General features: G+C 45.3%; 1 protein-coding gene across 16 annotated transcripts in view; it reads left to right on the forward strand.

Moving 5' to 3' along the window:
* Nucleotides 1-4,059: 4,059 nt before the first annotated feature.
* Nucleotides 4,060-27,869, forward strand: part of PARD3 (par-3 family cell polarity regulator) — a 577,827-nt gene continuing 554,017 nt past the window's right edge. For 3 of the 16 annotated variants that reach the window (XM_070802037.1, XM_070802039.1, XM_070802045.1), the window contains exon 1: nt 4,679-5,087. In XM_070802037.1, coding sequence (XP_070658138.1) covers nt 4,968-5,087 — 120 coding nt within the window. In that variant the 5' untranslated portion in view covers nt 4,679-4,967. Of the gene's footprint in view, nt 4,202-4,675; nt 5,088-23,101; nt 24,104-27,869 lie in introns of those variants that run through there. The other 13 variants (XM_070802040.1, XM_070802041.1, XM_070802033.1 and 10 more) reach the window with 9 other exon arrangements.

Here is a 27,869-nt window from a genome sequence, read left to right on the forward strand (position 1 = left end):
TTTTTTTTCCGGCTGCGACTCAGCCTTGGATCTTAGTTTGCCGACCAGAGATTGAACCCAGGTTACCTGCAGTGGAAGTGTGGAGTCTTAATCAAAGGACCACCAGGGAAGTCCCTTACATGCCATTCTAATTTTCCTCAATCTTTGCATTCTATCCTAAACAGCTGTACTTTTACAATATTTGTACATATGTTAAGAAGCCATCTTTCTCCCATCCCTCTGTATTCATTCACTCTTTCATCACACTTAAAAGCTAGTGTGCAGATAGCCTTGGGAGAACAATTCTGGGAAAGTGCTGTCAGAGAGGGCACTTGTAAATTCCTCAACAGTGCATGTGGCTTCCAGCCATTAGCAGTGCCATCCTGTAGAGCTCTGCTGTCCAATATGGTGGCCACCAGCCACATGCAGCCACTGAGCTCTCACAAGGTCAGACACGTGCTGGTTACTCCGTCTTTGACGGAAGAGTGAATGCATAAGTGAATGAATATGGAGGACTGGTTCAAAGGAAGATGTGCTGCATGTTTAAACTATGCACAGGGTCGTGAAGAATTAGTAGGCCAAAAAATGTATGAAAAATAGTGGTTAGTAGACATTTGGTTCTGTCCAAAACTTTCACAGGACATTTGGTCTACACCAAAAGGTTCTCAATATTTGGTCACTTTTGGCCCTGTCCAAAACATCCATGGCGACATTTGGTCCATGTCAAAAGGTCCTTGATATTTGGTCCTGTCCCAAACCATCTGACATGGAACAAATATGCCCATGATGTTTTGTGTGCGTGCGTGCTACGTCGATTCAGTCCTGTCTGACTCTTTGCAACCCTATCGACTGCAGCCCACCAGGCTCCTGTGTCCATGGGATTCTCCAAGCAAGAATACTGGAGTGGGTTGCCGTGCCCTCCTCCAGGGGATCTTCTTGACCCAGGGATTGAACTTGAGTCTCTTATGTCTCCTGCATTGGCAGGCAGGTTCTTTACCACTAGTGCCACCTGGGAAGCCCTCATGATGTTTCGGACAGGACCAAGTGTCCTGCAAAGAAAATGTTCATTAGTATTTTTTAAAAGTTGATTATATGTTGAAATGATAATAGGATATACTAGGTTGAATAAAATATATCATTGAAATTAATTTCATCTGTGGCTACTAGAAGATTTTTAAGTTAGGAATATAGTTCGCTTGGTGTTTCTCTTGGACAGTTTCACTCTAGATGGCCTGCTTCCACCCCCTTCACTTTCCTCTCTCCCAGGAAGGAGCATTTCCTCTGGGTACCATCATTATCTCCATATGTAGCACCTCTCATACCCTAGTGGCTGCCTATTCACGTCTGAAAACCGTTTCCAGCGTCAGAACCTCTTGAAGGAGGAACTTTCATACCCAGCCCACAGTGCTGTGCTTGTTATAAAATAGACAGACAATAATTAATTGGTGAATACTGATCAATTGCTCCTATTAGACTAAACTTGTATGAGGCAAGGCATTTACAATTGTTAATGTGGTCTTAAGTATAATACTGCATAGGCATTCAGTATGTGTGGGAAACATTTCAGAGATAATTTCTAAAATACATATGAATTTTAAAAATTCCTGGAAATATTTTTTTCCTAATTATTAAAACTTTTAAGGGTATGGTGCTAGGTAATTCAGTACTGTTCCTATACACATGGGGGTGTGTATTTATTTCACAGTGTACATGAATGCTGCTGGATAGAGTTGAATTTATGGTCCATGTGGTCACACCTGCCCATTGACAAAATAGACACAAAACCCAGCTAGATTCTAATCAATTTTCAAAATTCTCTGATGTTTTCAAAACCAATTGAAATCAATCAATTATAAAAGAGAAGTATAAGTTAGGTAAGAGTCATAATTTTTTTTAACCAAAATAAGCAGAATTTAAGACAGTAAACACACTAGAAAATATTTACTTAACGTTTAACCCTTAACTTTGATGAGTTTGCTTCTCAGGGGTCTGGGTTTGCTTTTATGCTCATCTCAGGTCAGAATCAATATGGTCAAACTGAACATTTTGTAGACGTGAACGCAGCCTGGCCCTAATGCATCTTTATGGTTAGACATTAGATAAGTATATTAGTGAAAACAGATTTATTATTTGTAAGAAAATTTTATGAGTTTGACTCAAGACACCAAAGTGTCTGGTATCTAAAATTAACACAGCATTAGTTTTTCATCAGTTATTAATATAGAGGGAATCACTGTATCTAGATAAACTTGGTAGATTTAAATAAAGACTTAAGGTTTTATCTGGTTAGCTAAATCACATTGTAATTATTAATCTTACGATCATATTTTTGAAAAGCTGTCTAAACTTATTAATGATTTAATAGTGGAAGGAATTGATGTACACAAAATGGTACAGGAGTACTTGGATGCTGTCTCTTTTCTGAATTCAGGCCTCCCTCCCAAGTTCGGCTGTAAACACTTTGCTGGCTTGAATCTGTAATGTCTTGAATTACAGTTATTGGAGTAGCTATCTTATTTTAAAATCTAAATTTTTCTTACTCACTTAAAAAAAAATTCTGCTTGTGGGATCAAATTAAGGGAAGTGAGTACAGGTTTGATTGAAGGTCATGAGTCCTGGTCCAGACACTAAACAGCTGTCTGGCCAATTCAGCAATTTCTCTAAGCCTTGGACTCCTCCCCCAGGCTATCCCTCTCCCTCAGCATCCTCCTTTGCTATCTGGTCCTGACTTTGTTACCCTTCACCCACATCATGATATGTGTGTGTGTGCTCAGTCCCTTAGTCATGTCTGACTCTTTGTGATCCCATGAACTGTAGCCTGCCAGGCTCTTCTGTTCATGGAATTTTCTAGGCAAGAATACTGAAGCCAGTTGCCATTCCCTTCTCCAGGGGCTCTTCCAGACACAGGGATCAAACCTGTCTCCAGCACTGGCAGGTGGATTCTTTACCACTGCGCCACCTGGGAAGCCCTACATTAGAGTAACTGGACTCTACTAAACTACACACTCCCACGTGGCAGCATGCACTAAGTATCTTAACACATTATTTTAATCTTAATAATTTATCTCATAATTTATGGAGATCATCAGCCCCACTTTTCAGCGAATAAAACTGAGGCTGGAGAGAGACTGAGTGGCATGTCTAAAGCACAAGTAAATGGTACAATTACTATTTCTACCTACATCCCAGCATTGTCTGATGTCCTCTGGCTATTCCTGAACTTGCCTTTCAACCAGAACTATTTTGAGAAAGCCCCACTCTGAACTAGTATACTCCTCTCTTCCCAAAGCATTAAAACAGAGACAACATCTATAATTATCAGTAATTGTTGTTGTGGATCCAAGTATTAATACAGAAGCAAGGAGACCTCTGCAAGATTTGTTGTCGTCGCTGTTACGAACTTAATTATTGGGTAGAAATGTTGAAGGTTGCCTCTAAACAGAAGAGGAGTAAGAGAGCCTTTCCCATGAATCCATGGCAGGAAACTTGGGCTCTCTTTCTGGGTCATCCTCTAGCTTTCTCTGGGTGGCCTTGGGCTAGTGATTTCAACACTCCTTAGCATCCTGGGGTAAGATGGGATGATGACACATGGTGCCTATTTATTGCACTGCTTTGCCAGGATAATTGATTGTACTGGTCAAGGGCTGCAGAGGAATGGAATTACCTTGTGTATGACAAACCATACTATACCTGGGGCAGTGGAAAGTGCAGGGATCCAAAAAGCAGATTAACCTGTCTTGTTTCCTTAGTTTAAAAAGGGAGGTGGACGGTCACCAACTGTACCTGCTGAAGTTCTCCTCGAGCCGATAGAGCTGTTGATCACTTTCACAAGCCCTCGAGACGCTGGCAAAAATGAATCCACTATCGTTTGGGACAGACCTGGGCCAGCGATGACTCTTTGTTGACACTTGCATTCTTTGAACAGAGAGACACACAGTTGCCAGGAACACTCAGATTCCTGCCATTACAGAGGAGCCTCAGTTACTTTTTTGACGTGGTGTCGGTTCCTCTATTAACTGTCGCGGGTCCCCACGCAGGTGACTCCATGCGGCGCTGCTTTCTTCCCCAGGGCTGCGGTGGCCTTCCTAGTGCATTGTTCCTAACTTTGCGTTCAGATTGCTTGGGTTGCAGAATTCTAAGAAATAAAACGATGCCAATTGCTGATGTCGGAGTTGCATACGACAAAGCGGGTGGGTCGCCATGGGGTCACAGGAACTTCAAGGTAAGTGGTGGCCTGGGGAGAAAGGCCTCCCCGCAGAGCAGCCCCTCATTCTGGGGACGAGGTTGGGGGGGGTTGGGAGTTGGGGGGATCGGGCGGGAGCCGCCCCCTCCCCCGGACCTTTGGGGCAGTGTGGAGTCAGCCGCGATTCCTCTTGGGCCCCTCCAGCGCCAGGAGGGGGATTCACAGCGACAAAGGAAGGGGGTTGCGGGAGGCGGGGGCCGGGGGCTGCGGCGCCCAGGCTTGCTGGGCGGCGGAGGAGGGAGGCCGCCCAGCACCCCGCGCCAGGTCTCCGCGTGTGCAGTGTGTTGTGGGCCGGCCGCGCCCCTCCCCTCCCCTCCCCTCCCCTCCCTCCCGTCTGGTCCCTTCCCCTCCCTCCTCGTCCCTCCCCTCCTCTCCCCTCCCCTCGCCTCCTCCCCGTCCCTCCCCTCGCCGCGTCCCCTCCCCCGCGGCCCGGAGCGAGCGCCGCGCCAGCGCCACACGGCCCGGCCGCCGAGCGCGACGACACACACCGAACAGGTGGCCGGAGGCTGCGGCGCCGCGCGGGCACAGGCGGGCGAGCCCGGGGCCAGGCCGGGCTAGGCGCGGCGAGGGCTGCAGGCCGGGCATGCGAGCCGATCGGGCTCCCGGCCGCGGCCCCTAGCCTCGCGCCGCGCGCCCCGCGCCGCGCGCCCCGCGTGCAGTCGCCTCGGCCCAGGGCGCTCCGGCCCCTCCGGCCGCGGTCACCGAGGGGCGCGGGCCGGCCCGCGGCGGCGGCGGCGGCGGCGGCATGAAAGTGACCGTGTGCTTCGGGAGGACCCGGGTGGTCGTGCCGTGCGGGGACGGCCACATGAAAGTTTTCAGCCTCATCCAGCAAGCGGTGACCCGCTACCGGAAGGCCATCGCCAAGGTGAGGGGCCGGGGGCGCGGGCGGGGGCGGGCGGGCGGCCGAGGGGGCGGAGGAGGGGCGGAGGAGCGGGAGGAGGGAAGGCGCCGGGATCAATATGGCGCTTCCTGGAAGGGGAGGCGGCGGCGGAGGCGGGGAGAGGGAGCGCGCGGCGGCCGGCCCGGCCTGCGCCCCCCGGCCGGGCTGCGGGCCGCAAACTTCCCCGCGCCCGGCCCCCACGCCCCAGCCCCCGCTGTTCCTTCGAGGTCCGGCCGCCGGCGCCCCGAGCCTCCGGGGAGCCGAGCCGGAGCCGCGGCAGGGCGTGCGGAGCCTGCTCCCGGCCGCGGGCTGCGGCCCCGGCTCCCCGCCCTGGGCCGCGGGCGGAGGCCGGGCGAGGGAACTTTTCCTGCTGGAGCGGAGTTCGCCCCGCGCGCGGGGAGAGTGGCTCGCTGGTGCCTCTGCGCCCCCCGCCGGGCGGTGGGGGGAGCCCCTCCTGCGTGCCCTGCCGGGCGGGGGTCCCGGGGCGGGTGGGGGCGCGGCGCCGGGAGCGACCAGCTCCAGCTGGCTCGCGATCGTTGCTGGAACCCTGCACTTCGGAGACCGAGAGGCCCGGGAGCACAGCTGGCTCCTGGGAGGAGCACAGCCTGGAGATGGGTCACCGAATTCCGAGTGTTCCTGCCGGCACCTCGCCGTGGACCCGTCTGCACCGAGCTCCCTGCGGAGCCCGGGCCGCGCCCCGGCCTGGAGTGGAGTGGATTTCCCTTTTCCCCGTGGAGTGATAACATTGTCTCCACTTCCCTGCATTCCTCTACAATGTGTCAGAAGTGAAAAGGCTTTTTGTTAAATTGTTTTATCGTCTGTGTCTGTTTGACAACAGCCCACGCTTCCCAAGTTTCTCTCAAGCACCTGAGGATATTTCCTTTGCGCCAGAGGAACGTTGGTTGGAAAGCACAGTCACTTTCAGAATTCCCGTTTTGTCTCCGATCTTGGAGTGGTTTGAGCCCTGTGGGTCTGGGGGCCACAGAGGAAAAAATTTTTTTACACTCCTGTTTTGAGGAGAGAGGAAAATTAGCCCGCGTTTGGCCTTTTAAAGATAACCTTGGGGACGGTTAAGAACCTGACACAGTGATGGAATATGTTGACTTTATTTCAGGGCTCTAAAATGTTCCTTACAGTTGGTTGAACTTTTATTGAAAATCAAATAAAATTAGTGGAAATTGGGCACCTGCTTATCTTGAACCACTGTCAACCTCTGAACCTACCTTAAATATTTTAAAGGGTTGTTTATGGATGACAGTTTGTGATCTAAATGTTCGGTACCAATAATCAGATTGCACATGTACTCAGGAAACCAACAGAATAAACTGTGAGAGGAAAGAAAATAATATATACTTTGCAGTGTGCCCAGGTTCCGAGTACAGAGGAGTGATGGACGTTTCTTGGCTTACATGCTTAAAATGGACCTGCTTAACATTAGTCATTTACATGCTTAAACATTAACATGCTTAACATTAGTCATATTTCATTATGCACATGATGCATGTGGGTGGAACAGCTTGTTTGGGAGATACAAATGTAGTTGTTTGGGTCATTTGTATGCTCCACAGAAATTCTTAAGCATTTACTGTGACTGAGGCATTGTTCTGGGTGCTGGACATCTGTGAGATCCACTGGCTGCTTGTGGAAATTGGACTGTGAGACTCAAGGAGATATAGGCCACACGGTCCTGCAAGTGAGGGTAACCAGCCTTTGGATTGGCGAGTTACAGTGCAGTGGGGAGAAGACAGGCCTCTGGGGTTTTGAGTAGATGGAGTTGAGAAGCCTTTGTGAGAGAGCTGGACTTTGTCTTTAGGTATCGGTGGTGGTTTTGCAATGACTGGGGAGCATGAAGAAGGAAACATAGGTTTCTGCAGGGCACCTGGGAAAGCGCCCAAGAGAAGCAGCATCAGAGCTGAGTTTTGAAGGGTAGGCGTGAGACTGATTACTGTTCCTGGTGGAGATGGAAGGAAGGAAGGGTCATGCTCAGAAAGTGACGGTGTTGTTGGAGTTGGAAATAAATGACTCAGAGGCTTCCAAAATTGTTTAAGTTCTCTTTAAGTACAATTCACAGTTCAGCAGGTAAATTTTAAAATGGGCTTTGTGGTCTACAAAGTTCAGTCATCAGATCACAAGACTGTTGACTCTCCAGTGTTGTATGAGCTGGAGTTTCTTCCAGGTCCATTTGTATTTTTTTCCTCTTTAATGATTAGGTAATGGCTAAGATGAAACTTTAGTGGTTCTTTCCATTTTGTCCACCTCCTTTAAAATGGTTATGCAGCAAACACTTATTAACACTTGTTTTAACTTTTATCCTCTTATCTCTTCCTTACCCCTTACTGTTGAATAGAACAAGATAAATTTTGTATGAAGAACTGGGTAGCTGTAGAGTGGTGTTTGGTTGCTAGGTGACATGTGCCATGCCGAACTCCCATCTGGTGGGGGAAAATGGGGGAAGATCATGTTTATGGCTTTGTATAAAAACCAGCTAAGCTGGAAAAAGAAAGAAAGAAATTAAAGGAAAAAGGAAAGAGAAAGAATGATCCCAAGCCACTAAGACTTTCTCTGCAGTGAGCATTTTGTGGTGTGGTGGGGCTAATTTTTGGCATTATATTTAAGCTGTTTTCAGGTTAAACAAATACGTTTTTCTGGGCAGTGGAGTGGTGTGACTGAATACCAGAAATGTCCTCAATAAGCAGATATTTGAAGGCTTACAGTTATTCATAGCACTTTTTTCCCCCTCCAGTTAAAAACTTTTTCTGTTTATGATCCCTGATGGGTGAAAATGGGTTGGCTGTTCTTCCCCATCCACCCATGCTCATCCAGACCATCTCTGAGGAGGGTGCCCTGCTAGACGTGGAGGACCGTGTCATGTGGACTGTTCTGCTCCTACCTGTGGCCTGACTCATCCATGGCCCCCGATGGACATACGGTGCAGAGCACCAACTGCCCGGACTCTATAATGTGGTGACTTGGCTTCTCAGGGCTTTGCCTGCTCTTTCTTTATTCTCAGTGGATCAGGGCTGGCCTGACTTCCCATTTTTTCCTGCTGTGCACCTTAACTCTGGTTAGCAGGAAAAAAAAATCTCCATTCTTTTTTAAAAAAAATTGTTTATTTGTTGAAGGGCTACTGTATGCAAAATGTCATGCTCTATGAAGAAATGTAAGGCTGAATTCTTGCTTTCAAGAAGAATGTAATCTGGGAAACAGGGTGAATATATTAAACTAGAAATAACAGTAGGCAATAACATTAATTAGCAATAGAGTGGTACATACAGAGAGTAGCTGCTTCTGGATTTCAGAGATGGAAGTGGTCATTATAGCCTGGGGGTGGCAATCTCCTGGAATCACTGGGGTTTGCGTATACTAGGCTTAGTCAGTGGGAAGGCTGGCCTGGATTTAGGATGGCACTTCCTAACTGGGTAGTGGAGTAACCCCCAAATCCATCTGCCTGGCTTAGGTGTCCTGGTTTGACAGGTGAATCTGGAATGTGTTGGCTGCCATGCTGAGGGGTGAAAGGGAGGGCATTGTCGGTGAGCATCAGGGCTGGTTTGGCTCCTGTGCTGCTGTCCTGTCAGATGGTGGGGCAGGACCAAGCTGAGGAGGGCCGGGAATGCCAGGATGAGACCCTGAGGCTTCGTATAGTCTGATGGTCCGGGGGGACTGAGGTGTTTGGGCAGGACTAGTTCTCTTCCGGGCAGAGGACCAGGATCACCTTCAGTCCACAGAAATACTGCTGGTCCCTGAGGAGTAATGAAGGGAAGAAAAAAGTGAGGGAGGGCTGTGACTGGAACCTCTTAGCTCCCTTCCGTCTCACCCCCAGACCTCTTTTAGGTCTCAACCCCTCTTTTAGGGGTTGAGGGGGAGCTTTGGATTGAATTTGGAGACCTGGGTTTTCTCACCGTTTAACCTTGGGCAGACCAGCCCTACGGAGCCTCATTTCCTCATCTCTTGAACAGGTTCCTCCCCAGCAGGGTTCCTGTGAGTACTGAGGGGTGATGAATGGGCAGCTCCTCAGCTCTGCATCTGGATCCCTAATTGGTTTTACTCACCAAATGGTTTTACTGCCTGTGAGACTTTCCTGAGTAGTCTGCTAGTTCTGTTTGGGTTTTTCCTCTTTGCTCGGGAAGACAGTGTGTAATTTAATTAAAGAATAGGTAGGAATGTTAATATTTGCCTAAGCAACACCACAATGAAGAGCACATTGTGTGTGTGTGTGTGTGTGTGTGTGTGTGTGTGTGTGTGTGTGTGTGTGTAGAGAATGTAAAAATCGCGGATGTTACAGCTTTACTCTGGGTTGACTTCTGGGCCTCCATTTTTATTTGGGGGGAGGGGCACTGCTTCTGTTCTTTGAGCATGGAAACCTTGAGTTATTTAATAGCAATTTATTTGTGGCTCAGCTGGTAAAGAATCCACCTGCAATGTGGGAGACCTGGGTTCCATCCCTGGGTTGGAAAGATCCACTGGAGAAGGGAAAGGCTACCCACTCCAGTATTCTGGCCTGGAGAAAAGAGTTGGACACGACTGAGCAACTTTCACTTTCAGTTTGTTGGTATATAAAAAAAAAAACACAAACATAAATTTATGGGCAGTAACTTTTGAAAATACACTTTCCTTTTTTTGGGGCGGGGAGGACTGTTGATTACCAAAACCATGTAAGTCATGGTTTGTATGAAGAATCTTGTGTTTGGTGTGTGATTTCTTGTGGACAGATGGCTGACTGCATGTTGTTACACATTCGCAAGTTTATTGAAACTTTTAGGAAAATAGGAAACTTCTGGGAAATTGTTGCAGAGTTTGAATGACCCTATTTTTGAATAGTGAAATGAAATACATTTTATTATTTTGTTAACATTTTCTCATCTTCCTCTTCAAAAAGAAAAAAAAGAAGAAACATGTCTGAATGGTTGATCTTTCTAAAATGCACATTTCCATGTACTCTTCTGCTTAAGGACCCCAATATCAGCTTTCCCCAGAGGCCAGGTCCTACCACCTCAGCAGGGCCTGTCCCTTGTAGGACCCCTCCTGCCTCTTCCACCTCAAACCCTCCCACTTCATCCCTACCCATTTGGCCTTGCTTGCACTTTCCTGCCTTTGCTCTGGCATTTTCTGTTTCCCCCACCTAGATCACTTGCTTGCTTCACATCTGCTCCTCTCTTGAGCCTCAGCTCAGCTCCGGCTGGCCCCGCACCCAAGGCTGTTTGAGGTTCTCCCCGCTTCCCACAGCTCCCGTACTGACCTGGAGGAATGTGCCTTGTTGTGGGTGCTTCGGGGTATTTGTTTTGGAACAGAACTATGCCCCTTCTCCTCCAGATGAGGTGCTTGAAGGTGATGGTCCTGCCTCAGTCTTACCGGTATCTGCCATGTAGTCCATCTTACAAGCTGAGTAGGTGCAAAATTGAGGATAAATACGTGGCACGTATTCTCAGACAAAAAATGCACTTTTGCTTGGAAGACTGTATGATTTTGAAGACTTTAAAGTTTTGTATGTTTGGCGTATTGGGACAGAGATTGATTTAGTGTGGTTTCAGGGTACCTGGAAGTTATTCTCTGGTGTCATTTGTTTTCAAGGAGTTTGGTCTGTTTTTCAGCCAGAGCAGAGGAATCATCCTGGGGTTTGCTTTGGGCCTGTTTCAAGGCTGGTGGCCAGGGCAATGCAGGAATCTGGCCCCAAGACACACCTGTGCTGGGTCTGGCGCTTCTAATTCTGTCAGTTGGGATCCGTGGGTAAGTGCCAGGAGTAAACAGAAATGTTTAGGATCTGAGATTCACAGGGAGAATCTGGCGATGCATGGTGCTTCCTGGCTTGTGACGAATGTTGTGAATTGGGCACGGGAGGTAACCTGTGCACGTCAAAGGGCCACGTGCACAGAATCTCCATCTGTGCTGGAAGGTTTGTTCAGGCCTAGAGTTGGATGCAGGTGGGTGGTGGTGAACACTTGAAAGATGACCCGAGCCCTCTGCCCTTTTTCAAGGATGGAAAGAAACACATACGATTGGTCTAGGAAAGTGCTTTCCCCAAGTGGAGGTGCTCTTCCATGGCATAGAGGTGGGCAGCCCACACAGGCGACTTTTCTCCCACTTGGCCACTCACGTAGCAGTCCAAGGTGCCACCAAGGTCAATGGCAGTGGAACAGGGCTCAGAAAATTTATGCCAATTTTTTTTTTTTTTTTTACCAGTTTTTGGCATCTTTTCTGTGGTATCTTTTGTATCTTTTACATGGAAAAGAGAAAAATCTTAATAAAAAGAAATGTAAAGTTCTGTCATCATAGTAGGAAGGTGATTGTTTTTTGTCTTACAGTCATTATTTTATCCAATTGAAAATTTTTTTCCATTTGGAAGGATTATGTAAAAATGCTTTTCCTTCATGGCTCTGTCTTCCTGCATCTGACCTTCCATCTTTAGGTGTTCCTGCCATTAAATATTACTTTTGTTTATTCATTTCTCCTCCTTCAACTAATATTGGAACTTAGAAATACAATTTCCAGCTTCTTTCCAAATGACTTGAAATGTGAATTATTTAGTTTTTTCACTCTCGATACTAGCTTATACACACACATGAGAAATTGAAAACACATCTATAGAAAAAATATATACATGAATGTCTATGACATGATTCATAACAGCCAAAAAATAGAACAAGTCAAATGTTCATCAACTGAAGAAAATGTGGTATATCTATAACATTAGAATATTATTAAGCTGTAAAGATGAATGAAGCTGTGATGCATGCCTCACTAGAGATGCACCTTGCAAACCGTATGCTACATAAAGGAAGCCAGTCATAAAGGCCCACATACTATGAGTCCAAATTTACAAAAGGACCAGAATAGGCAAATCTGTAGACGCAGAAAGTAGAGTAGAGTTGCTGGGGCCGGGGGGTTGAAGAATGGTAGGTGGCTGTTTATGGGGATGGGGTTGATCTTTGGGATGATGAAAGTGTTCTCAATTTAGATAGTGATGATGGTTGTATGCCTCTGTAAGTATACTATAAACATCACTGAATTGTACACTTTAAATGGGTGAATTGTGTAATATATTGTTATGTCTCAATAAAGATGCTTAAAAAAATAGACTGCATAAGCCACTATGGACAGAGCTCCATTTTTTAGGTATTTAATAGTTCTGAGAGTCCCATAAAACATGTTTTTCTGTGTTAGAGATGTTGAAATGAAGACTGGCTATTTTTAGGAGTTTTCCATACAATGTGTGAACCTGCTTTCTCGAGGTTGCCCGCTCTCTCCTGGTGCTGTCTGCTCAGCCCTTGACTGGTGAGAATCCGCGTTCCCTAGTACCCCCTGGAAGGGCTTCACCAACTGACCGTTCACCTGTTCTGCCTTCTTCTCCCTCAGCCCAGTCCACCAGCTGCCCCGGTGGTTGATTCAGATGATCTAAGATGTCCATCATGGAAGAACTTTTCCAGTTTTTGGGTTTGAGCTTTGGCAGATCTCACAAGCTCTGTGCACATCAGTTTTCCCATCTTCATCTCCCTATACTCAGAAGTTCTGGGCTGGCTTCTGCTTTCTGGCCCCCTGGGCAACAGCCACCCTGAGTCTGCGTGGTTGGTGGTTGTGCCTGTGGGACCATCAGGCATGAGAGGCTTTTCAGAGGTGCGAACAGAGTAGATCTCAACTCCTCCGACCCTCCCTGTGAGAATGTTTTGCTTCCTTTACTTTGAAATGATGGGCTTGACCTGCAGGTCAGACATATGCTGTTTGAAAGTTAGGATGTATTTTGCTTGGACTGTCCCTCAGAATTCCTTACTGTCCCAAGATAAATATCTCTTAAAATAAATTACATGCTCAGAAGTAACTTAATAAGACTGTGTCCTTTATGAAGTGTTACTAAAGGTATGATTCTGCATGGTTCTAAATGTATGGCATGTGTATACACATACATGCACAAATGTATTCATGAATTTGGTATTTTTATGGTGATATCAATTTAAGGGGTTTTAGAGATGACTGGTCCCTACTTTTAATGTTCTTTAATATTCAGAAATGATAAGGCAAGTTTTTGGAACTCAGGTTTATTTTTTCCTGGTGTGTAGTTTTTCTTGTTTTTGTACTGCATCCCTGTATGATAGGATTTATGTATCTGAAAAGACCTCTTTGAGATATTCTATTATACAAAGCAATCTTTCCTTCTCTGTTTATTTTAGAAAACAACTCACTATATATAAAAAAAACCTAGGGTTCCTAAATACTAAAACAATGTGGTATTAACAGATGAAAAACACAGAAAGGCTGTTTCTGTGTAAGTGGTTGAGATGAGAATGGGCTATTTTGTTCTAGTTCTTTGCAGTATACAATAAAAACTGGGAAATATTTTTTCATGTTCGTGATTTAATTTTTTCCAAATCTAATATTGAATCCAGAATTAAAAAATAATCCATTTCCCAGGGAACACAGGAAGGCTTTTAAAATACACCATTTGTAATTCTGAAACCTGTTGTGCAAAGTCATATGTGAATACTACTTAGCCAGATTCCTGCCCAACAGGGGTATAGTCTAACCTGAGATTCTCTCATTCCAGCCAGCAGCACCTGCAGAAGAAGGAGGGGAGATGTGCATGTTATTGGTTCCTGGTGAGCCACCATACAGGATATGACTAATCTCTAAATCCATGAAAGCTGAATGTAGGATTTGGTATTTTTATTGTTTTGTTAGAGATCTGGGAAAAAACCTTTCAGATAAATCAAGGGGATTGCTACATGAAAGTGCCTCATTTGGATTGATAACTACTTAAACAACTGCATCTGGAAGGTGGTGGCATTTCTGCATTGGTACTGCCTGAGGAATATGAAATGAGTCATATTTTAAATTATGAAGGCATATACTATTGGGAATTTTTTTTTCAAGGAAACCTGGAAAGCTAATAAAACCCTGAATTTTTTATAGTGGAGTCAGTTTTATCTTTTGTATTTCATGACCCACTTTTTAAAAACACAGATGTTTGGTAAAACACAATTAGCTGGAGGTGGAAAGTTTGGTGGTGGATGTTTTTTTGTTTTTCTCCTTCTAGGAGGCAAGCACATCAGTATGACACAGTCTGGGCCAGGATTCAGAAGAACAGATTACGTCATTTGTGTATCAGAAAGCAAGAACGGTAACCTCTGTCAGCCTAGGATCCATGTCCTTCATGGGATTGTTGTGAACGTTTAAAGAGAGAATGTTATAGAAAGGCCTTGCAGGAAGGAAAACAGAGATTTTGAGAGCTATACTGTTCTTTCGCTCTTGCTAAGAATGGTCACAAGTGATTAAGGCTCACTTGAATAAATGCTTCTAAATTGTTTCTTCTCATCTTCCTTAGAACTGCTCTAGATGTGGAATATTGAATATTTCGGGGGAAAAAAGAGTTCTCCCTTTAAAAGTCTTGAAAGTATTTTGTTGTTTGAGAAATAAAATCCCAGTGACATTGTTATAGATGCTCCAAAGATGTCCATAGAGGAATATCTTTCGTCGTTTTTGGTTTTGGCCATGGCAGTTTTGAACTTCGATAAGTCTCACCAGCTGTCTGAGCCGCAGTTTTCTCATCTGCAATTTGGGAGTATTTTCTTTAGTTAGCAGTCATAGAGATCAAGGGATTTATTATAGATAATTCCCCTGCCATGTTATAGACTCTTAGTCAATTTTATATCTTTTCCTTTCCTTCAAGTTTCACACAGAAATTAGACACACTTTTAATGGCTAATTCATAAAATCAACTTGATTTTTATTTGATTTATAATTCTAGTTGTCATTTTTCAAGATGGTTTGTCAAAGAGTTAGCACTTTCTTCTTAAAAGTACTATAGAAATTCCAGTATTTAGTATTCCAGTTTTGGTACTTTTACTAAATCAGTTGGAAATAGGGGGAAAAAAATGTTCTAATAATCCAGTAGCTGATTCTTTTACAGATCAAGAAGTGTGTTTATCCTAACTGTAGCTTTTTCTGTTATTAGCCTTTTCTTTTCTTTTTTTTTTAACTTTATCTATTTTTGGCTGTGCTGGGTCTTCATTGCTCCCCATGGACTTGCTCAAGTTGAGGCAAGCTGGGGCTACTTGTTGTGGTGCTTGGGCTTCTCATTTCGGTGACTTGTTGCAGAGCTCAGGCTCTAGGGTGAGTGGGTTTCGGCAGCTGCACTCGAGCTTAGTTGCTCTGTGGCATATGGGATCCACCTGGACCAGGATTGAACTCCTGTCCCCTGAAGTGGCATGCAGATTCTTAACCACTGGACCACCAGGGAAGTCCTATTAGCCCTTCTTATTTTCTAAAATAATTGCAGCTGCCATACTGCTAGATGAATGGAGATTATGGGACTTTACTTTGCTATATTTACAATATTTTAAAAGGCACTGGTTACACATTATTCCATTAAAGAAATCTTTTGAAAGTTGGAAAGAGTAAAACTAGAAATTGTAAATACTATTGATACTTAAAAAATCCTAAAGATCTTTAAGACAGCTGTTTTAAAGACCTTTAGCATTTATTAACTAGTAGTTCTGAGAGTACACTGGAGCACAAAGAGATAATCTGAGTTATAAAAAAAAATGGGAAGGTTGACAGTTTTGTGACCCCTCTAATCCTTTATTCAATAGGCCTCTATAATTCACATGCCCGTAACACTTCTTCACTCTTTTCTGTATCTTTAAGATGGTGATTTGGGGCAGCTAAATCAGCAGTAAATGCACACCGAACATCTTTTGCTTGGGTAGATAGTTGTAAGGGTTGACAGATTGATACAACTTTTAATACTTTAGTTCAGCTAAAGGCACCCAATGCCAATCACCTGAAGACTTCGCCCAAGAGTTGACCTATTTATCATTCTGAACCAGGAGTGGTGCCTGAGAGGCTTCCTCAGGGTTCTGGGTGGGGCTGTGCTAAAATGCCAGACTTGCCAACTCATCAAAACTCAACTGAGTTCATGCCCAAGAGGACCACTTCTTACTTACCTTTTCCCTTTCACAGTATTGAGAGTTGTCTTCCTCTCTTTGAGGACTTTAAACACCTTATTAATTCAAGCTTCCTCCCTCTCTGCATATGTCTTTAGGGAAGTTGCTAGGTAGTGATTAAAATAATAAAGCTTATCTAGTTGTGCAGCATTCATATTTTGACTTTGATTGCTTCCATATTTGTTTATACACATTGTGTCAGGTGAGTGCATTTGAAATCCAAAGCTTTTGATTCACACAAGGCCTAAAAAGAGATACAGCAACACTGTTGATTGGAATTTATATATATCATTTCCATTCACAATTTCCTGTGTTTTTGTGCTTTGTAATGAAAGTGATAAATAGTGCTTTCAGAACCTTTCCAGAATACCCCAGCATTTTATAACAAAACTGTAGAGAAATAGCTCTGGGGGAGTTTTTTTCCCCCCAGCTTTATTGAGGTGTAATTGACAAATAAAATTGTAAGATATTTAAAAGTGTGCACCGTTATTTGATACACCTGTACATTGTGCAGACTTCCTCCCATTGAGTTAATTAACGCATTCATCTCATCTTGAGTATTTCTTTATGTTCTCTGGGAACATTTAAATTGTACTCTTTGACTTGGGAGCATTTTAGACAGATCTGTTCTGATGGGTGATTGGAGTGGAGTTTTAGTCTAAAGCAGAAGAGTTTTTGGTCCTGGGCTGTTTTTCCACCTATGAGGAGGGAAGCCGCCTCCTTTATAGATTCAGGGGAGTGGTATTTTCAGGTCAGTCTTTTGGTGTCAGTAACCTTTCTAGGTCAGAATGGATGATAGAAAGCTCTTGCACAAGAGGTGCTGTATCAAGGGCATTATGTATCTGCTTGTCACATTGGGGAGCTGTTGAGAAAGTACTTTTAACAGTGATACCCATCACATCTCAGTCCCAATTTGTTGAGGAGTTTCCGACAGGTAGGAGGGTAAGCAGGACACAGTGGTATCAGGTAAAGAGTAGCAGTGATAACGCCTATTATCAACAGGCATGGTTAGCACTCTGGGGGCATTTTGTAACATCAGGCCCTAAGTCTGGGCTCATGCTCAGTAAACCCATGGAGTGGTAGTGAGGCAACTCTGAGTTTATGGGTGAGGACGCTTGGGCTAAAGAAGATTAAGAAGGTGGCAAACAGTTGTACATCTGATGTGACCCCTCTGGCTGGAGAGCCTGTACTGTTCTACAGGAAAGAATGAACAGCACCCATTGGAGAAGACAAGTTCTTTTCTGATCTAGGTTTCATCTAGTGGCTCATGAGTGAAGGGAAGAAGTGCACATTTGGGATGATGGAGCTGGCTGGTTCAGGGAGGCTAGACGTCGAAGCCCCTTGCTGCTCAGGTGTGGTCTATGGGTCAGCAGTGCTGGCTTTGCTTGGAAGATTGTTAGGAATGGAGAATCATGGACCCCATCCCTGAGAGATGCTCTCAAAATCTGCGTTTTAGTCAGATCCTCAGATGATTCTAAGCTTCCCTGATAGCTCAGCTGGTAAAGAATCCAAATGGGTACCCTCTCCAGTATTGTGACCTGGAAAATTCCATGGACAGGGAGCCTGGCAGGCTACAGTCCATGGGGTCACAGAGTCGGACACGACTGAGAGACTTTCACTCACTCAGGTGATTCCAGGGGCTTCCCTGGTGGTTCAGTGATAAAGAACCTGTCTACCAATGAAGGAGACTCGAGTTTGATCCCTGGGTCAGGTAGATCCCCTGGAGGAGGAAATGGCAACCCACTCTGCTGTTCTTGCCTAGAGAATCCCATGGAAAGAGGAGCCTGGCTGTCTATAATCCACGGGATTGCAAAGAGTTGGCCACAACTTATTGACTAAAACAACAACAGATGATTCAGAGCAGTTGCTCTCAACTCTGGCTGCAGGTAGGAACATCTGAAAGGGTTTTAAGAACTGGATGCTCAGGCTCCCCACGAACCAAGGGAATCAGGTCTCCGGGTGGGAGTGGATACTGGTATTGCTCCTCCAGGATTTCTCTGTGCTTCCAGGGTGAAGAACCACTGGTTTAGAGCAGCTTCCAGGCCCTTAGGGGTTGTTGTGTTATGTGACCTGGGACCTGCCGCCTTGTAGCTATACATGGAAATTTCCAGAACATAAGTTGAGAGGATGAGCCAGGGTGCTCACAGGCTGGTCACTTAAGTGACAATGGCTCCATCTGTACATTTTCATTTCTGACTTTTGAGATCGGTCACTCCCCCCCTTAAAATTTTTCTATTTTATATTGGAGTATAGTTGATTGACCTGATGTGAAGAACTGACTCATTGGAAAAGACCCTGATGCTGGGAAAGGATTGAAGGCAGGAGGAGAAGGGGTTGACAGAGGATGAGATGGTTGGATGGCATCACTGGCTCGATGGGCATGAGTTTGCGCAAGCTCCAGGAGTTGGTGATGGACAGGGAAGCCTGATGTGCTGCAGTCCATGGGGTTGCAAAGAGTCGGACAAGGCTGAGCGACTGAACTCACAGTTGACTGACAGTTTTGTGTTAGTTTCTAGTGTACAGCAAAAGTGATTCAAGGTATAAATATACAAGAATCTTTTCTTTTTCAAAATGAAATCACTCTCTTCTCCTGCCTGTTAATTAATTTTGAGTTGTATTTGTGGATGCAGTTGACAGCATCGGTACTAGGTATTCCTGAGGTTTCAGCTGTTAACTCTTAATGACATCTAGTCTGAGTTTAATGACAGAAATGGCTTAAAAGGTTCAGAGGAGCAGTAAAACTGACAGCCCAAGAGATAGAAATAAGGGGGGAAAGGAAAGGTCATACTGAGTCAAACACATGAGATTTGGTGCAAGTCATGTGCTGTCCTCTTGGTGTTTGTGATGTGTAGTGACAGGACAGCTAAGACTTTTGGTTCTGGGTAAAGCAGGCTTGTGAGCAGTGGACTGAGCACTCCTTTTGCTAGAGCTTCTCTTCAGGCTTGTTTGTGGCTGTGCCTGCCTATGTAGGAGAAGGCACACCCTCACCAGGCCAAAGGGCATTCCTATCACACACATCCACTCTCAGCTTGTTGGAATGTTCCAGTCAGACAGTCCCCACCCCCACACCAGGGAGCAAGGGCAACAGGTGCCTCTGGCCTGAGGCCTCGGGGACCTGAAGCCTGCCACCTGGGTCCATTTTATTAACTTGGGCATGAAATGAAAAGACGTTTGCTCCTTGGAAGGAAAGCTATGACAAATCTAGACAGTGTATTTAAAAAGCAAAGACATCACTTTGCCAACAAAGGTGCGTATAGTCAAAGCTATGGTTTTTCCAGTAGTCATGTATGAATGTGAGAGTTGGACCATTAAGAAGGCTGAGCAATGAAGAATTGATGCCTTCAAATTGTGGTGTTGGAGTAGACTCTTGAGAGTCCCTTGGACTGCAGGGAGATCAAAACAGTTGATCCCATAGAAAGTCAACCCTGAATATTCATTGGAAGGACGGATGCTGAAGCTGAAACTCCAACACTTTGGCCACCCGACGCGAAGAGCCAACTCATTAGAAAAGACCCTGATGTTGGGAAAGATTGAAGGCAAAAGGAGAAGAGAGTGACAGAGAATGAGATAGTTAGATATTCATCACCAACTCAGTGGACATGAATCTTAGCAAACTCCAGGAGATAGTAAAGGGCAGAGGAACATGACATGCTACAGTCCATGGGGTCGCAAAGAGTCGGACATGACTTAGTGGTGCACACAACAAAGACGACAACAACAAATGGCATTGTAGTCTTTGCTTTTCCTGGCATTGTAGCTCCTTATACTATCCGTACATTTTTATACATTTCCTTTGTTACTTGAAGTAGGAAAAAGGACAGATGACCAGCTGTCTTTCTTCACATGGATTTGCCAACCGACCTTCATTTGGAAAGTTTGCACATGGGATGGGGCTTCCTGCCACTCCCTGCCCACCCCCCAACTCCAGTCATAGTGCCAGGAAGACCCAGTACAGGGCTCACCAGCCAGAGATGATAAAGACAGGACATGCTTTCCTCAAGGGAGATTTCAGAGATGCAAAGTGCAATATTTAAAACAGTGTCTTCAAAGGTACTGTAGCTGTAAGAACTTACTTACAGACCTGTTAGAAATTACTTTAGTTAAAGGTGTAACGTGTTTGGGAGCACTCCCCTTGTGAGAATTTTTTCTTATTTGGCAGTTTCAAATAGCACTTAACCATGAGTTGATTAGTGAAAATGTTGTTTGAAAATTTATGTATGTTTAGGTATTGCTGCTTAACAAACTACTCAGAACTTAATGGCTTAAATCAATAACTATATCTTATGATGTAGTGGGTCAGAATTTGTTCAGGGCTCAGCTGGGTGATTCTTCTGCTTCATTTGGAGTTACTTGGGGATATTCAGCTGGCAGGTGACCTGGTCTGGAAGGTCCTAGATGGCTGCATTCATTCACATGTTTGGTGCTGGTGGGGTTGGTAGAAGCTTGGGCTTCACTGGGACTGTTGACCACGGTACCTAGTTTTTGCATCTCCAGCATGGAGGTCTCAGGGCTCCTAGAGAGGGTGTCCTATGAGTCAGAAGAGGAAGCTGTCACTTTATAAAGACCCTAATATGGAAGCCAGCACAGAATCACTAACCTTATATTCTCTGTGCCAAACCAGTCACTAAACAGCAGAGATTCCAAGGCAGGGGATGCTGGCTGCACTTCTCAAAGCCATGAGAGTCCAGGAACTTGTGAGCATCTTTATTTTGCTGTCACTATAGAGGGGTGTGTGTGTGTATATGTGTGTGTGTGTATTGCAGATAATATAAAACATTCAGTCTTTTAATTGTTCTGTGTCATGTTGTAAAGTTCTCCTTTTCTTGGTCTGGGCACAGTAATAAAGTGTATATCCTGAACTGTCAATGCTGACAAATCTAAGAAGTCATTGGAGTTCCTAATTCATGAGTCCAGAGATCTATCAGCTTTCCCAGGCTGTACAGCAGAAAGAGATAAAAATAATAACACTTTGGGTTTACATGGCATCTCCTCTGAGAGGTTCAAAGTGGCTGCGCCGCTCAGGATTCCTTTATTGGAATGTCTCCTGAGGTAAATTAGTCATGTATCTTCATGTACCGATGAGGAAATGAAGTAATTCCATCAGTCTACTAAGCAACAGTGTTCAGAATGCAGCTCTTCCAATGTTCCATGTACTAATTAGAACTGGAGTATGGGTTTACCTTTTTTAGAGGGGATTCTGGAAGATGCTGGAGATGGACTTTTGAACATCTGGTAGTATTTTGAATTATATGTTTCCTGCCAAAACCAGTGTCAAGTTTAAAGAAGAGTCAATTATTTTTCTAATGTGGATTTTTTTGAGGGGGGCGGTAGAAGCTTATGGATATTGCATCACTGGGGTGTTTCACTATAATGAGTTAAATTCTTTGGGTTCAGCAGAGATAGGCAGAAGGCCTGGTGAAGGCAGCTGCTCTCTCATGAGTGTGTGCTGTGGATGGAGGGTGGCTTTGGAAGTGGGAGAACCTTGTCCCCTGTGTGGTGTCCATTCCCAAGCCCTCTCATTGTGGGAGCATCCCCTGGTGCTTATGGGTAATTCAATGGAGTTTTCTGGGAGTAGTTTAACCATATGTTAAGTTCACCATGCTATTTAGTGCCTTACTTTTGGGTAATATCCTGCTCCACTGTAATGCTCTAAATGTGGTGCTGGTTGCATTCATTCAGTTTTACTTAAAATGAAACGCTTTACATGTAATTGATAGGTATCAGGCTTTGGGAATAAAATTCTCTAGTCACTACTTGTTAAGGGCATCTCCTGGTTCATGACCCCCTCACCACCACCACCCCTCCCCCGCCAAGTGTGCAGTAACCCACCCTGCATATTCCCAGCAGGGAAAGTCCCCAAGGACAGCTTCCGTCACAACACTCTCCAGCTCAGAAAAGTCCATGAAGCTTGGCAGGGCTTCCAGGCAAAAACAACCTGTATCAGCCTTTCCCCTTGACTCCCACCACCTCTCTTCACCTGCCCATCTTAATAGAATGGACTCTTATATTTCCCCAAAGCTGTGCTGTTTCCTGGTTCCCTAGCCTGGAATCCTGTTGCCCTCATTTCTCTTCTCACTTGGGTTCTCCCATTCTTTCCTCTGTGTTGTTGACAGAGCTGTGCCTTTATGTTCAGATAGATTCAGGGCTTTCCTGTTGCCCCCAGGACAGTCTTCTTCCCACCCTCCCAGGGAGGATTCAAGGCTCTGCCCCAGTCTCTGTTTCTCCTTGCCTGGCACCATGTGCCATTGCCTAAACCACTCAGGGTCATCTATGCCACAGACCCAGGTGTGGCCCAAAAGGTACCCTCTGCTCCTCCCCACCCACAAACTAGCGAGATCCAAAAATAGACACATCCGGTTATAGGGATATAAAGCATCGCTAACACAAACATTTTATTTTTGAAAGGAAGTTACCCCAATAATTTCGACTGTGTTATCATGTGTTTTATTAGTTGTAAATAATTAGAAGAGGATGAACTTTTAAGGGGCTTCCCAGGTGGCTCAGTGATAAGAATCTGCCTGCCAATGCAGGAGACACAGGAGACGTGGGTTCAATCTCTGGGTTGGGATGATCCCCTGGAAAAGGAAATGGCAACCCACTCCAGTATCCTTACCTGGGAACAGAGGAACCTAGTGGGCTACAGTCCATGAGTTGCAAAGAGACATGGCTAAGTGACTGAGCATGCATGAAGGAATTTTTAGGAGACAGTGTGCTGATATCATCAAGAAGGACCTTTTGAATGTTCCTTCTGCAGCATGGTGCTGGTTCTCCACTGGGAATCCTTGGTACTGTCCAGCTTCCCCTGCTGACAACTGTGGCTTGACATGTTGGATTTACTGCACTCAGATGTCGCTGTAAAGATTGTGGGTGGATACGCACGTTCCAGGGGGTGGATAACTTTTCCATAAAGTGGCTAAAAGAGGGGGAGGTATGTCCTTAGTGGAAAAACAGTGTCCTTGGAAACTGCACCGCAGCTATGACTAATGCTTGGAATTGATTAAGAAATACTCCTCTGGAAGTGAGGAGCCACTTTTTTACGTGTCTGTGTCTTTTATCGGGGCTTCCCTGGTAGCTCAGCTGGTAAAGAATCTGCCTGCAATGCAGGAGACCCCGGTTTGATTCCAGGAAAGATTCCCCTGGAGAAGGGATAGGTTACCTACTCCAGTATTCTTGCCTGGAGAACCTCATGGACAGAGGAGCTTGGCGGGCTACAGTCCATGGGATCGCAAAGAGTGGGACTTGACTGAGCGACTAAGCACAGCACAGCTTTAAACCTGAATGAACATTAAGGGTTTTTTTTGCATTTGCTGTGCTGAGGAGTGGAGTCTGTGAAGCGTCAAGAGACAGGGAACAGGTGCTGCTTGATTAATGACCATTTTTGAATCGAGGGAGGAAAGTGAACTGGTAGCCTTAGCCGGGTATTTGAAATGTTCATCTCTTCTTACCTCAGAGGATTGGCAAGACCCTTTGGACTCTGTTCTATTATCACCCATCTCCTTAGCCCCAGGGTTGGGCAGAGCAGGAAGTCCATGCAGAGTGAGTGGTGCAAACGCACCTTCCAGAATGCTGTGGCTGCATCCCGATGGATCGGAGCAGTTAGACAGTAGGGCAGTTAGATGATGGATCAGGGGCCGTTAGATGATGGTGTAATAGAGCATGGCTGGGCACAGACCTTAGCACTGGCCATTGCTGTGCTGCCATTAACCTGTACCCCATTACTGCATGACTGTTAGTGGTCCTGCTCAGCCATTGATTGGCACAGCTGTGGGCCCCTCCCCCAAGCAACCAACTGTCAATGAGTGACTGGTAGAGGTCCCGCTCAGCCATTGGTTGGTGCTAGACCCCACCCACAAGCAACCAGTTGTCAGTGAGGGACCGTTAGTAGTCTTGCTCAGCCATTGGTTGGTGTTAGGCCCCACCCACAAGCAACCAACGGTCAGTGAGGGCCCATTAGTGAGGCGTTCAGTCAACTTCCTGTAGAGTGGTGGTCATCAGGCAGAGAGAGAAGTAAGAGGCAGATCCTGGCCTTCTCCCCCGGGCTCTCCAGCTTACCAGGCCTCAAACCAACAGGTGAGCTGGGGCCCAGGGAACAGGCTGGGGCCATGTCCTGCAGGCTCCAGAGCCCTCACTAAGGCCACCCACTAGCTGTGCCTAGGCCTTGAGGTGGTGATGACCCTCTCCCCCATCCCCACCTCTGCAACCTCATGGTATGGGTCACCATCTGTGGGACCTGCTCTTCCTCCCACCGTTGTGTGAGTGGCCTGAAGAGCCTGAGGACTGGTTGGATCCTGTGCCCTTGCTCTGTCAGTGATGATGGCTGGAGAGGGTCTGGGGACCTGGCCCTGAGGGAGCCGCCAGCTGAGATCTGCTCATCTCAGCCAGGACTGGACCTCGGAGGTGATGGTTGTGCCTAGGGACCGTGTCCTTTCTTGTTAGAACAGAGAATAACATTCAGTTGGTGGAGGTTTAGAGGAGCATCGTTCCCTTACTTTGTGTGACCTGACCTCAGGAACACAGGCTCTGCCACCAAGACGTTTGCAACAACTCGCTCGCCCTTCCCTTTCCTTCTCTAGGAAAGGGCTTTGCTGAGAGTTCTTGGGGGAGTTTGGGGTTTTTGAAGGCATGAGCCACTCATCTCCTTGCGTGACCCTGAAGTAAACCTTTCTTTGCTCCAAACTCTGACCATTTGGTGGTGTTTGGCCTCGCTGTGCATTGGGCCCATGGACTGGTGTTTTGGTAACAATGGGTCAGGGACAGTGAAATGATGGGTTGGAGCAGTTAGATGATGGAACGTTGTATAGGAGAGTTCAGTTCAGTCGCTCAGTTGTGTCCGACTCTTTGTGACCCCATGGACTGCAGCCCACCAGGCTTCCCTGTCCTTCACCAACTCCCGGAGCTTGCTCAGACTCATGTCTATCGAGTCAGCGATGCCATCCAACCATCTCATCCTCTGTCATCCCCTTCTCTTCCAGCCTTCAATCTTTCTAGGCCTTCAGTTTGGTTTCTTTTTCTCCCAGTGGGGTGATTGTCTATTCTGTGATGCTCTTAAACTATCAACCAGAGTGTGGGTGCATCATGTATGTGTGTCTGTGTGAGAGGCTGGGGTGGAAGGTGGTTACTGCACTGTGTGAGTTCTTTGGCCAGAGACTTGGGATTTATTTCACGGTCATAGACGGGCTTTTTTTTTTTTTTGTCTTCCCGGGAATAAATACCTCTCATGTAATTCCATGGATTAAAGAAATGCAGTCAGTTTTTGTATGGCTCATTAAATCTTTTTAAAATCCATTTATACTGGGGTACATTGCCGAAATATTTAGAAAACAATTCACAAAAAGCTTCATACCCCACCCCTCCCCTCAGTTTGTATTAGCTCAGTTGTAACTTGATTTTCCCTGCTTCATTTGCAAACTTCTCATTTACTTACAAGTGCTGTGTTGCGTGAATGCCAGTTCCACACAGGGCAGAGCCTCCGAGGCCCCCTCTGCCTCTCTGCTCATCTGCGTGGGTGCTCGGTGCACCCGTAAAGTCATTTCAGCATCTTCCCCACCTCGTTTATGCATCAGCATCATTGTTGTGCCTGCCTCTTTGGGGATCTGACTGATTGGTAAATTAGAGCTGGCAGAGGAAGTGGAAGACAATGCACAAGTGTTTTACTTAAACAAACACACTCTACAATTTATTTTATTGGATTTTGTCCTTTGAATGAGAATGCCACGAGTAATCCTATTACAGACTAGAAACTGCTTGCTCACACCAGATTACAAGCCTCAAAATGTGTTGCTTTGCCTTTGGAAGCACATAAGTGTTTAATAAATGAGGCAATTTCCACATTCATCAATAATTAACCAGGAATTTGAGAAGTTTTATCCCAATCCAAAGCTGCAGAGAGTTTGAGACAGTCTGCCTGTGCAGATGAAATCTCTCTGAAGCATCTGTGAACACTGAATCTTCTTCAGAGTTGCTGGTTTGAGAGGTGTGATGAATGCTTTCTTGAAAAATGTTTGTTTGCATTAATTACAAGAACATAAATACTTATTATAGGGAGTTTGCAATGTACAGATGTTTTTGTAGAGCAAATTACCTCACCTACAGTCTTACCACCCAGAATAATCTAAAATTCGAGTATTTTCAGTCTGAATTTCTGTATGTTTGTGTGTATATAAATACAGATGCTTTTTAAAAATAAGTTGAAATCACGATGTATGATTGTTCCGACTTTGTTTACTTGATATGTTTACATCTTCCCATGTCTTTTTCTTTTTTTGTTTTTGGCCTTGTTGTGTGGCATGCAGGATCTTAGTTCCCTGACTAGGGACTGAACATGGTCCCCTCCAGTCCTTCTCATGTCTTTTAAAAATTGTCATAACAAAATTTAAAGGCTATATAGTGTTTCACTGTGTGAATATATACATATTTGCCTATTGTTGGAAATTTGTTGCCCCATTTTTCACCATTTAAAAATATTGTAACAATCCTGGTGCATAAAATTTGGTCAGTGGTTTGGATTATTTATTTAAATTGGGTGTATAATTTTTTTTGGGGTGAGGAAGTCATGAACTTTTTTTAAGGCTCTCAGTTTATACATTTTGCCAGTTTGCTTTCCAGAAGTTGCACCAGTGTTTGCTTGGCTGGCCTGGGAGGTTCTTCCTGCCTCCTCTGGGGAGACCTCGGGCTTAGTAGGTGGTACATCACACTCACAGCTGTGAGCCCCTGGGCCCAGGAATGAAGTCCGCAGCCTCATTTTGATCATCTGTTAGCTGGGTTGTAATACGTCTGTACCTTCTCTTTGAAGATTAAAGAGAGACACTTATGTAAAGGGTGTGACCTTGAGCTTGTCCAGTGCAGGCATCTGGTGCTTGGTTGTTGTGGAGAAGATGGCTGATCTAATGTGCAGCATTTAGATTCTTCCTTGTTACTAGAGCAAGACAGTGACTTCGGAGATGAATGGTAACTGTATCAGCTTGTCTTTCAGGAAGAGGCACAAGTGCTTTTCTGAACTGGGATTCTGTGTAAAACAGTTTGACAACCAAAGTTTAATATTAACAAACAGAAAAAAATAGCTTTTTTTTTTTTCCTGAGGATGCTCTGGGCATAAAATGCAAAGGTGTCCCCGTGTCTAGAGCATCTCCCACCTGTCCACATGGATCCCCTGCATTTTAGGGATGCCGCGGTGCTTCATCAGTGCACTACGGTGCCCCTCTGCCCTGTGCTTTGGGTGTGGAATGACATTTTCCACTACTTTCCTGCTAGTCTGACAGGGTTATGACTGTACAGTGTCTGTTTTCCACTTTAAGACTTAAAACATTTCCTTTGCCATTATGGTTTTCTAGGATTTCTTCCATCTTGCCTGAGATACAGAAACATTCCATATCTTCACCATAGTTTGTCCAGCTTACATGCTCCCAGACCTTAGTGAATTGTAAAGCACATCTGGTCTTAGCATTTCCATGACAGCTCTAAGCCCGCTCACCTCACTGAGGTGTTATGTGATCAACATTCCATCTTTTGTTCAGATTCTGCTGTTGGAATCATACTTGTTTCATTCTTTTAAGTGTGTCCCAGCTCCCCTGATATGGAAAGGGTGTGTCCTTGTTATCTACTGGGTTTGGATCTGTACTACCTTAGTAGTGTTCACATGAACTGGGCTTTATCTTTGTATTCGTGAGGTGCATCATAGATCTATGAGGATTTTTGTTAAATTTCCTAGGACTGAGAAAAGTTGGCAAACACCCGGTAGTTTTTCAGCTACTTGACTCTGAACTGGATGTGGTGCTAGTTTTTAGATTAATTGCTTTGGAGAACTCTTTACAAGCCTTGAAGCTGTGTGTTCCACTTC

The sequence above is a fragment of the Bos indicus genome, chromosome 13 (genome assembly GCF_029378745.1).
Source record: "Bos indicus isolate NIAB-ARS_2022 breed Sahiwal x Tharparkar chromosome 13, NIAB-ARS_B.indTharparkar_mat_pri_1.0, whole genome shotgun sequence".
Taxonomy (NCBI): Eukaryota; Metazoa; Chordata; class Mammalia; order Artiodactyla; family Bovidae; genus Bos; species Bos indicus.